General features: G+C 31.1%; 1 protein-coding gene across 1 annotated transcript in view; it reads right to left on the bottom strand.

Annotated features, from left to right (window-relative positions):
* LOC145321664 (uncharacterized) overlaps positions 1 to 12,871 on the bottom strand; it is a 129,519-nt gene that overhangs the window by 89,204 nt on the left and 27,444 nt on the right. Inside the window, exons 2-6 of the mRNA XM_080163160.1 lie at positions 11,850 to 11,932; positions 6,860 to 6,912; positions 6,453 to 6,537; positions 5,615 to 5,654; positions 1,878 to 1,927 (exon numbers count right to left, since the gene is read on the bottom strand). Coding sequence (XP_080019286.1) covers positions 1,878 to 1,927; positions 5,615 to 5,654; positions 6,453 to 6,537; positions 6,860 to 6,912; positions 11,850 to 11,932 — 311 coding nt within the window. The remainder of the gene's footprint in view (positions 1 to 1,877; positions 1,928 to 5,614; positions 5,655 to 6,452; positions 6,538 to 6,859; positions 6,913 to 11,849; positions 11,933 to 12,871) is intronic.

The following is a 12,871-nucleotide window of genomic DNA, read 5'->3' as shown; positions in this document are numbered from 1 at the left end:
CTCTCTCTCTCTCTCTCTTTCACACACACACTCTCTCTCTCTCTCTCTCTCTATTTACAAGAAGTTGGCACTTTATGAATTGGAATGAAAGAGTTGGGGGCAATGTACCCGATAATAAATAAATACAGGGTACTTCTTAAAAAGACCTACCTTTTTTTGTGCTAAATTTACATGTTTTTGTGAAATGATTTAGTTTAAAATGGTCCTTTTGCAGTCAAATTACATTAAACAATGAAGTTAGCCTAAAACTTAGACAATTTTGACAATGGCTTAATATCTATGAAAACCTTCATTGAATTTTAATTGGTTGGTTCATTAAGTTAAGTGTCTAAACGTTTTACCGACTAATTGCAATAAACTTAAGGTGTAATTCAATGTATAATTATTGGAGATGTACATCAATTTAAAGGCTATTGTCTTATCCCTTTAGATCCCTGTAAATAAATCCTTGCTTTCATTTTAATTCTGTTATCGTTTTAAGCCCTAAATTGAACATTTGATGTAAAAAAAAGAAAATATAATTTGAAATGAAGACAGGTATCTAAAGGGATAAGAGAATGGCCGATAAATTGAAGTAAGTCTCCAATGATGATACACAAAATTATCTCTTCTAAAGATTAAAATTAGTCGTTGAAACGTTCGAAACTACGAATCAAAATTCAAGAAAAATCTCCAAAGTTGTTAATAAAACGAATAAAAAAACGTTATTATAAAACTTTGAGGACTAGTGTAATAAACAACCTAATGTCCCATTCCTCCCTGAAATGAAGATGTTTTATTTATTCACCCTGTATTTATGTTAAAATTTGTATATATTTTTTATTACATTTACAAATACATTTCTATATTTTATGCATTTTTATACGACAAAAAAGAAATGGGATGCTTTAAATCTTATTTGTCATTTTTATTTGGAGTTGCAGCTTTTTCAAATTCCGACTGTCTGAAATAAAATGTCTCTATTGAGAGTTTTTTTGTATGGTTTTTTGGAAGCCTCAAACTTGGCTGTTAAATTGATGTACGTCCCCAATGATGATACACATAAATACCTATTTCGTACCAAAAACTTTATCATAAAAAATTGGGGACTAGAATAATAATTCCTGTAAATTATCCATTATATAGCAGGTCTCATACGATTCCTTTCTTTGGATTATATCCAGCTGTAAATAACAACTGAATTAATTATAAGAAAGAAATATTCCATAATTTCAGCTGATTTTGGGTGACTGTTAATACTAAGTTTTTTTTTGTATAAAGCTTAAAATTTCAATAACTACCGAAATGATATTGTTCTCCTGTTTAGTGATGCTTCATATAGAACAAAAGATAGCTTATTTTTAGATTTAATCCTTGGGTTTGTTATATGCTATTGTTCTTCCCTTTCTATTACTACCTCTTAAATACAGGGACATTATATGCTAGGGACGCAACCGGTAGTTTATAAACAAAGTTTGGTATGCACCAAAACAACAATGTTATAGTATGCTTGAAACTTATATAACAATTGAGAACACTCTAGTCAACAAAACAGGAATGAATCCAGATATTTACAGCTTAGCCAATTTAGTAGTTTTTAATACATCCTAATTCCTGAACATATTATCAAATTAACAATTCAGTATCTCTTCCCCATATTATGATGGATATATAATTTTCTAATTCGTTGGCTTAACAACTTTGGGGGCTTTTAATAGATTTTGAAAGGCTGAAATATTAAGTTGAGTCTTTAAACGTTTTATCCAATAATTGTAATCTACAGAAGTGGGAATTTTCTATATTATCAATGGAGATGTACATCAATTTATCGGCCATTGTCTTATCCCTTTATATCCCTGAGTTAGCTGGAGCGTAGCTACTCCATAATATGTGTGTACCTGGTATGATCTCGGTCTATCTGTTTCACTTGGCTCCTCCATTCATCAAGCTAAACAAAATTTAAGATTAAAACCAGTTTTGTTAGCCCCGAGGTGCCAAAGACCCGGACTAACAAAAAAGGAATCAATTTTAAGATCAAGCCAAACAAAATTAGAGTTCAATATAGTTCAAGATAAAACTTTGTATAGTGTTCAATAAAAAAACGTCTTAGAATACAAATGACCAATGATAGGCCAGTATACATTGACCAATAGTAAATTGTATACTGGCCTATCATTGGTCATTTGTATTGTATGACTTCATTTTTTATTGAACACAATACGTTGTTTCCAATATGATTCATTAAAAAGTAAGTAGCGAATCAATTAAAAATGTGTTTTGTTAGTCCCGGTCTAACAAAACTGGTATTAAATTTATGATTTTTATTAAATATTTGTGGAACATTGTCAGTAATACGATGCTATACATATTTTTTTCAGTATAGCTGAGAACCTGTTCTAATCCAGCGGATATTAATCCATAGCAATGCCGAAACAGTTATTTCTCACATCGTATTATAAATAGCTTTCCGCGGATATAGAATGTACAATTATGAGATTAAAACCAGCGTTTTTATATTCGTAGAAAGCTGGATATAATACGATGCTAGACATAGTTTTTTCGTATGGATGAGAACCGGTTCTTATCCACCGGAATCGAATGAATACGAGATAATTAATTACAACTTTCATAAATGTATTAATGAAATTTAAAAATATCAAAATTTTTATAAGCATAAAAAACATTTATAAAAGACTATTTAATTATGTAAAAAGGACAAAAGTCAATTTTCCATCAATTTGCTCGTTATGTTATGCACTTATTTTCATATTTTTGTAAACAATGTTTTCACCACTCTATCAACCTTAATGGAGATATGTCGCGACAATAGAGCGAAATTTTACACCTTTAATAAGTAGCGAAGCTACTCTATAATATGTGTACGTCCGTCCCATTGACAGTCTTTCAAAGATCGTGAATTTCCTGCTTCATTTAAGGTAGACTTTCATAATCTATAATACAAAGTAGCTTGATGTCTGTCCGTCCGTATGAAGATTAAGATCTCGGTAACCACTGAACCGATTGGATTCTACACTTCAGGGAATATACCTAATGGTCCTGTGGTGGTTTTAAGCTATTTTCTTGGGGGGTGGGACATCCCCAACACCTACAATAAACAAAAAAGAACCCTCAACTTTTGAAATTTTTATAAAATTTTTAAAAATAAAGTATGTAAACATGGGTTTAGGGATAAATATTCTCGATTTAACTAAGATGCCCTAGCTTCCTACCTCTTGGGGCAAAGCCCCTAGAGGATACGGGCTAGTCTTATAATATGGTGTAGTAATGTGTTTTTTTTTGTCTGTAACGAAGGATCTCGCAAAACAATGAAGCGATACGGTTCTCCTTTACAGTGTAAATAGCTTATCATAGGTCCTGGAAAGTTTTACAGATAATTTGGGAGAGGGTAACACCCTAAAAAATTACCCCACTGATTTTTTTTACTTTTTAAGTTTTGACGCGGTGACAGGCCGAGATTCGAACCTATCACCTTCCCGACAATGAGCTAATGCCATACGTGTTACGCCAATGAATAATAATTTTATATTATTATACTATTCATAAATTTAACAAGGATGACAACATCCATAAACGCGAAGCTCTGAAACGGTAGGACAATCGGACATTAACACTGCTTGATACAGAATAATGTTTATGGACATTCTTACATTTTTATGACTTGATTATAGAGTTGCTTCGCTTATAATATTGTACTTTGTTGTCCCAAAAATCAGTATACCAAAAATCAGACCAATCGGATAATTAGGTCACATGCAAATTTGTTGTTAAAAATGTAAAAAAATCAACATGTTTAAAATGGACGTAAGGACATTCTGGTAATGATTATAGAGTTGCTACGCTTTCTAAATTGTACCTAACTACCAAAATCAGTATACCAAAAATCAGTATACCAAAAATCAGACCAATCGGATAATTAGGTCACATGCAAATTTGTTGTTAAAAATGTAAAAAAATCAACATGTTTAAAATGGACGTAAGGACATTCTGGTAATGATTATAGAGTTGCTACGCTTTCTAACTTGTACCTAACTTCTACAGGAATCACCATTCAAAGTTTGAAATCGATAGGACAATTCTAACATGCCTAAATTAACGAAAAATGCTATCCGTTACGGACGGACCGACCCTAATTATAGAAAAGCTTCGCTTTTAATAATTGTATGGACGAACACTGATATTGGAATATGCCGGCTATTGGTTTGAAAACTGGCTTAATAATCTGAACAATTTTGTTTGCTGTTTTATAAGAGTATAAGTTGCTTCTCTACAACAGAGGTTTCATACTTTCAAGTGTTTTAGTGCTCTTTATTCTCAGGGAGGGAGGGGTCATTGGGATGTTTAGTCCCCAAAGTTTTATAATCACAATTTCTTATATTTTTACTTAACAACTTTGGAGACTTTTATTATATATTTATTTGTTGGTTCATTAAGTTGAGTGTCCAAACGTGTGCTCTTTATTCCAGAGACACGCAGGGATATAGCATGTGGCAATGGAGGACAAAATCATTATATGAGGTACCTTGGATTTCCGTTTTATGAAAGTTTTATGCAATCAAGGACGTCAAAGCTCTTTGGTTTTTATTCGAGGGGAAAGAGGGTTTTCTCCCTAGGTTAAGGAGAAAATTGTTATGGTAGGGGATAAAATCTAATTTATTTGCATAATTTTTTGAAGGAGGTGGGGGGGGGGGGGGTTACAAGACCGTCAAATTTGTTTTGGTTGGAGGGGGTGAACACCCCTTTATCCTCCTCCCTTGGACGTCCTTGTCTGCGATATTTTGTTTATTAAAGTCTTCCAGTGAACGTTAGTTTGTCAATATGTCTAATTTAGTGAGCTTAACTTTTATGAATTTTGTCATCCTCTTTTTTCTCCTGAAAAGCACTCTTACTTTATAAATTCAAAAATTACGTAAATAAAAATGTTTTTTATCAATCTAAAAAAAAGAACGCAATAGATTTTTATTTGAGTTCCGGTTTAAAAAAAAAATATGAATGTTTGTTCAGTCTTATCTGATCATTTCTAGAGAATTTAATTTTCATTTTATATTCATTATGATTATCATTTTATTAATTACTAGTGGTTACGCCCCTAGTATATAGGAACTCAAGGACTAGATAAATAGCTAAAAACCATCAAGATATTAAAATCTAATAGTGAAATAGCCCAAATCATCACAATACCTATGTGAAGCTTACCTCAAATAGAGGACCGAGATGGTTCAGTAGTAAAAATTCTTACTACTTTACATAATAAAATAGGATAGGATAAATATTTTAGCAAGCATTATTACGTCCACTTGTAGCGAAGGATTTAAAAGTTTAAAACGCTAAGCTACTATAGAGATGAGTAGAATAAATATTGAAAAGCGACATAAGAACTTGATCAATATGAATATAGGAGATGCCTCCTATGTTATAAAAATAGGTACAAATAATTTGGTATGTTGTCCGTAAAATGACTAGTCAAACACATAAACCCCCAACCTTTCCCTTATTTCTAAATGAATTGACAATAGGTCACAGACTTATGCATGTTATTGTAAAAATAAAATAATTAACAAGGACAAAGTTAGACAAAGCAATTATGAGTATAGCTGCATAATCGAATAATATTTACCTTGCTTTGCACTGGGAAAATAAAACATTCTGATAACGCCCTAAAAAAATAAAATTGTATTAATTCTATACTAAAATCTTCGGTTATTCATTATAGTTATTTAGCACATCGGGCCCGGGCTAACAAAACTGGTATTAATTTTATGATTTTTATTTTGATATTCATGGAAATTTTTTGCAATACGATACCATACATGATTTTTCAGTATGGCTAAGAACTGATATAATCCAGCGGATATTAATCGGTTTCAAAGCCATCCTAGAAAAATAAATTCCATTGATCAATCCCTACTTCCCACACGTAATTTGACTTTAATTATAAGAAATAAGAAAATTAACATTTATTATTCTTGATAAATAATTATATTTATGCAATTTATTAATACAATTAAAATAGAATAACTCTAGCAAATTGGTATATAGCAATTACTATTGTTATATGTTATTACACTGTCAAATTATAATTTACAACAATAATTATTATTCATATAACAATACTTTGATATGATTTCTTAAATACAATGTAAAAATGACTAACATTACATTAACCAACCGAGGTGCCGTGATTCAGGAAATTAATTTAATTTGATATTGCTCAAAATTTGATATTTTTGTGGTGTTGGTGTAAAACTTATTTTATAACTAGAGGGAAGTGGATAAAAATGGGGGGGGGGGGGAGGAAAGGGTTTGTGGGGAAATTTTCACTTTAAATTGTTAGTCACAACCCTGTACCCTTTATCCCTGAACCAACAAAATTATATAAAATTAAAGCTACTGTTTAGTTTGACTGACGGAAAAGCTAAACTATTTTTCTTCAAATGCAATATTACCCTCCTTACCTTGTCAATGTTCTGAGGTGAGATTCTAAAGCTCTGTGCCGGAGAACAATTCGTGTTAAACATATTCCGATATCAGTGCTTGTCCCTACAATTATAAAAATTTATTAATAGTATAATAATATAAATGTATTATTTATTGTAATATTTACTCGTTGTCGGGAAGATGATAGGTTCGAATCTCGGCCCTTCACCTTGTCATATAATAAAAAGATGGTTCCTACTGCTGTTATATCAGGTGTGCGACATAAAAAGTTTGAGTAGGGGGAATGCCTTGACTAAAAATAGGCGAAACCCATTAGCATGCACAGTTAGGACTTTTAAGACAAAGGTCGTGCAATCAAAGAGTTGGTTGTCTGAAGGTCGTATGACCATATAACCATGCATATTTTTAACAACTGGAAAGGTACCTTTTGTATTGCTTGCAGTATCTGCCAACTTTTGAAAGGTCTCCAGGAAGGAACTGAAAATATTAATCCAATAATATAAAGAGGTAATGTTTTTGTCTTGTCTAAAGATCTTGTAAATTGTTAGTCCGAATAGTCTGTACTTTATGTGTCTTGGTGTGGTTTTAGGCTGTTTCCTGACATTTCCAACCTTTCTTAAAGTAGGGGGAGTAGCAACTAGTTCTATTATATTAAGTAGTGAGGTTTTTTGTCTGTAGTTAAAAATCTCAATAACTACAGAACCAATTTGATTTTCTATTTGAGGTGATGGTTTAATGCTATTTTATTTTGAAATTTAAGTCCTGGGATGGTTTTAGGTATTTTTTTTTAGCTCCTCTCTAATACACTTCAAACACAGAGCCCCTAAATACTAGGGGCGTTACAACTTGTAAGTATTAAAAAAGCTTAATTAAATAGGATTAAGTTGTGTGTGTTTGTGTGTGTGTATGTATGTGTTTGGGTAATTTTTTTGTATGTGTTATACCAAATATAATGCAAAAAAAATCTTCAAAACCATGTAAAAAATTTGAAATTTGTAAAGAAAATATTTTTCTTTACAAATATTAGAAAAAAAGGTTTTTTTTGCAACCTTGTGCAATAATATTATAATATTTAAAATTGTGGTATACAATATTTTAGTAGCAATGCTTCTCTTTGAGTCAGTCATGATGGTTGTAGCACTAAAGCTGTAATTAATAAATTGTCAAAATTAGAGTAATATCCCTTAAGGTTTCTAGTAGTAATGTTAAATGGTGGTTATAGACCCGACGAAAATAGTAGGCCTTTAATTTCATAATTTTACTAAAAGTCTTATATGAACTTAAGACTTTTAGTAAAATTACCGTTTGAAAAATATCATTTTAAATTTTTAAAGATTTTAGAACAACTTTTATTACCCCCCTCTCCCATGAAAATACTCATTTTATCCCTCTCAAAATATTTTAAAAATACTTTAGATAACCCCCGTAATCCTTTTTAACAACCTAAAAAAAGCTTGGATGTCCATGATTTCATGTTGACAAGTGCCTTAAAGTTATAGCCGACATCAACAACAATCTAAAATTATATGTAATCTAAATATCTAAAGGTATGGTTAGCCAGTGATCTAAAGGGAAAAGACAATGGCCGACTAATTGATGAACATCCCCAATGTTAATACACAAAATCAAACCTTCTGTACATTACAATTAGTGGTTGAAACGTACGAACACTCAATTCAATAAACCAACCAATAAAAATTTAGTTCCCAAAGTTGTTAAGGCATCGCATAAGAAAATGTCAATTATACTTTGGAGACTTGTGTATTAAACAGCCCATTGTCCCCTCTCTCTCTCTGTTGGTTAGCTATGTAAGCATGTGAAACTTTGAACTTGAGTAGAAAAATTTATTCCAAAATGTGAAAGAGAATGTTTTTGAAACAAGGACAATTATATAAAAAATATCTTTAATTACAGTTTTTGTATATTTCAAAGGTCATTAGACTGATTTACCAATACAGAAAACTAGTTGCTTCGACCCTCGCCTCTAGAGGCTTTGATCAAGAAAGGGTTTTATACCCCTTTCCCCTTTCCCATCTCACCTTTTACAAATTGTTACGAAAATAAATAGTAAGAAATTCAGAAGGGCAATCTGGTAAGAAGTACAGATTCCATCCCCCTTTCGGTTAATAGTCTAAAACCTGCCCTAAACGAATCACATACTTCTCTTAAAATTGCAGAACATTTGCAATGTCTTATTGGACATAAAGACAACAGTATATGGAATCGATAGCTAGATATACAAGATTTTTTGTGTAATCTTCTATTACATATTCCTATTCAGGAGACCTTACATAATGATATTCTTATCGAAGATACTCTATAAACCAAAATGTCTGTATTTTAGATAATTTATAGAGTTTTCTTGGACACAGGAATTTCTTGGATTCTACTCTAAATAGGCGGTTGAAATTAACCATGAAGATTCTTCTGATCAATAAGAATCTGGGGAAAAAACGTCAGTCTGTCGGTAATACTCTCAGGAACATTTTTATGTAGAAATTTAATTCTGAAAGTCGCATTGACGATTAAGGAAGTGGAAGGGGTTATTGTTAAAGGGGTGTTTACCCTCATACCCATCAAACCCATCATTTTACATCCCTCAAAGAAAGCTGAGACGTCCTTGGATAGACGGATAAGTTTTAAAGGAAGATTAACTTCATAACTAACTTTCTTCGTTAGTGGCTTAAATTTATATTTAAAAGTTTCGCTTCCTATGAATATTATCATCCCCGTTCGTGTTATATTTTGGTATGCCAAACTTTTCTGAATCATGTTACAGCATACATAGTTCAAGTTTACTAGAGTATGTGTGTGTGTGTGTGTGTGTGTATTGTGTTTGTGTTTGAGGGTGTTTTTTAGTAGCGAAGCTACTCTATAATTTGAAATGTCCGTATGTCCGTCTGTCTTAGTTTGGGGAAACGTGATTTTCTCGGCTCCTATAAAAGATAAAGGGCTGAAATTTTTTGACAACATTTCCATTATTAAGGAGCACAATTAACTATAAAACATCAATGGCGGTTGGACCGCTTTTTAGCAGGTTTTAGGTTATTTTTGTATTTTTCACTTTTTTCTCCATATCTTTGGTGTTTATGGTCCGATTTCCAAAATTTTTCAGTTATAGTATCAAAATTAAATTTCTTGTCGTTTCAAGAAAACAACTATGAAGGTCAGACTGCCTTTAAGCAGGTTTTAGGCTATTTTTCACATTTTTCTCCATACCTTTGATGTTTATGGTCCGATTTCCAAAATTTTTCAGTTATAGATATCAAAATTAAATGTCCTGTCGTTTCAAGAAAACATCAATGGCGGTCAGACTACCTTTTTGCAGGTTTTTGGCTATTTTTATATTTATACATTTTTCCTCATATATTTGGTATTTATGGTACGATTTTTTAAATTTTTGTAGTTAAAAATATTAAAATTATATTTCCCGTTGTTTTGAGCATCCAGTATGTAATTTACTTTGACCGTCAGTCTGTTAGTCATAGTACTGAAATATAAATATTAAGAAACTAAAAACAAATGTTGAAATGGTTTCGTGATTTTTTTTCTAATATACATGCTTTTGACAACTAATCTTTAAATTCTTATACATTCTTTTTGTGCTTCGCTACTTATGGATGTTATCATCCTTGTTTAAATATACAGCTACTCTATTCATAATATTTTCTATTATGATAAACACTTATTAAATATTTTTTTTAAAAAGGCCTCTAATGGAATGTGAAATGTTTTCTTTTAAATCTATGTTAAAGTCAGATGATTTCAAAAAAAATCTTAAAGGCTGCTAAGCCCAGGACCTATGAAAAGTTAAAATGTAAAGGAGAACCGTATCGGTTCAGCGGTTAGCGATATCCTTTGGTACATATAGACAGTCACACATCCTGTTACTTTATTATAAGGACAATAATAAAATTCAAAACAATTTTTAGCTAAATTTTTAGGCTAACAAATCTAAAAACTATGAGCCATTTTTAAGAAAATAGGGAATAGAAGCAATATTTGACGCTCACAATATTTTGTTACATAAGACTTATGTTAAAGTATTAAAAATTTTAGAAATTTGCTTTGTTAAAATATTTAAAATTCATCTGAACAAACATTGTGCATAGATATATTTACACAGGGTGTCCACTGTGTTTAGATATAAAGGGTGTCCATGGTCAAAAAAGGTTTTTAAAGTTCATTAAATGTAAGGGAGGTGTTGGGTTTTAGTTTCATTAAATAGGACCTACTATTTTAAAACTCTTTAAAGTAAAAAAGGGTATTCTATGAAAATGCTATAATATTTTAGTAATTTTTAAAAAGAAATTTGTATTTTTCCCTATGAGATTCTATAATAATATTTGGAACTTTGACTTTTCTAAAGCATTTGATAATACATAATTTACAAAATTACTTTTTACAGAAAGTTTAAACTTTATCTTAATATTTTAAGCTAGGAATTATTTAGGACACTTTGTATTATAAAATATTCTATATTTAAAAAGATTTATTTATACTAGAATTGGACATTTGTGAAAATAAATTTAGATTTGGTATTTGTTTCAGCCATTTCAACTATTTTACAAAGAAATGCATGAAATTATTGCTTTATTTGAATTTATAATATTGAATTTTCGGTTATAGTTCCTTTTGTGACAACGCCTCCTAGGGGACGTTCATTCGTATTTTTACAGTTGATTTTCTCCTATTTCTAAGGGGGCTCTAACCTTGTAGGGTCAATTACCTTACCCTAAGGGGCAATCACCTAACCTAACCTAACTTAAAATAACTTTGAAAATACAACAAAACGCCCATAAGAGGCGTTGTCACGAAAGGGACTACACCCGAATATTCTTAACTATTTTTAACACACAATGGCTGTCCTGAACATCTCAGCCTCCCTTAAAATGTCCTTTAAATGCGTAATTCCTAAAGTATGTAACTATGTAGTGGTAATTTAATTTTCATTATCATAAAAAGTCAGGACTTCAAGTAAAAGGACTTTTACAAATGCTGGAAAGTGTCGTGTGTCCTTTATAGACGTATTTTTATGACGTCACACAAGACATCTTCCAGCGCTTTAAAATGCTTCAAAAAGTCAAGAGCTTCAGACAAAGGCCGAGTTATTAAAGAGTTTGTTGTCTGTAATGTACAATTTGAAACTTGAGACTTTAGGGTAGCTGTCTATAGTGCCCTAGCAAAATGGGGACAGATGTCACTGCTTTTGGCTTACCTATTCTACTGACGTCAGGAAATACCCCATCTCTTTTCTAAGAGATTTGTTTCCCTCTTCCCTTTCCTCTTTTCTCTTTCCTTCTACTTTGACGTCAATAGAATAGATTGGCCAAAAGCTGTGACATCTATCCCCATTTTCCTGAGGCACCAAACACAGCTACGACTTTAGGACAAAGGTAATGTAATCAAGTTACCTGAGTGAAGTTGCTGTGGAGAGAAGTTGGGTTTGTAATTTTGTGGTCTTGATCAGTAGCTCCTCAAACAGTGGTAGTCCAACCTAAATTAGAATACTTAGGATTTTTTTTCTGAGAGGGAGGGGGCATGGGGCTGTTTATTACACTAGTCCTCATAGTTTTAAAACAACGATATCTTATTCGTTTAATTTATAACTTTGGGGACTTTTAATACATTATGATTGTTTGGTTTATTTGAGCGTCCATAGTTTTTACCACTAATTGTAATCTACACAATGGGTAATTTAATATATCATAATAATTCTATATAAACCATTTTTTAATAGCTTAATACCCGCTAAAAACCAAAAAGAAGCATATATTCTAAAAATAATCTAAAACAACTTTTAGTACTTTTAGAAACCCACTTTCAGTAAAATACATTATGATTTTTTTGTAGTTGTTATAAATAGAGTTTATATTGTGTGTTAGGGAAAAAAGCAGGGCATTCTTAACTTTATCTGTTGATTGAATCTATCTAAATTGTATGTTAACACACATACACTCATTTCACATTGGTCTTATAACTGAATAAAGTCAGAGTAGCGTACATATGCATATTATTACACTAGTTTTTCAATAATCACTTATTATTCGTTGGCCTAATAACTTTGGGGACTTTTATCGACATTAAATTGGTTGGTACATTAGGTTTATTGTTCAAACATAGAAAACATTAATTGTAATCTACAGAAGGGTAAATTTTGTGTATCATTATAGGGAATGATTGTACATTAATTTATCGACATTATATATTTTATCAAATATGTTGCTAAAGTCTAACTAACAAAAAAAATTTAATATCAACTTTTACAAGTCAGTAGCAATATTATAGCATTCTTTAACCAATTTAATTTAAAGAAAAAGTTTATATGGAACAAGTTTTTAATTTCTAAAACCTAAAAGAAATGGTAGAAAGGATTTTAAATAATTTTAGATTTTGTTGTGCTATTATTTATTGTTAAACAATATAGAGGGAAGAA

Source organism: Acartia tonsa, chromosome 6 (genome assembly GCF_053477335.1).
Source record: "Acartia tonsa isolate MP-2025a chromosome 6, ASM5347733v1, whole genome shotgun sequence".
NCBI lineage: Eukaryota > Metazoa > Arthropoda > Copepoda > Calanoida > Acartiidae > Acartia > Acartia tonsa.
The sequence above is the reverse complement of the archived record's forward strand: the minus strand, read 5'-3'. Positions and strand labels throughout refer to the sequence as shown.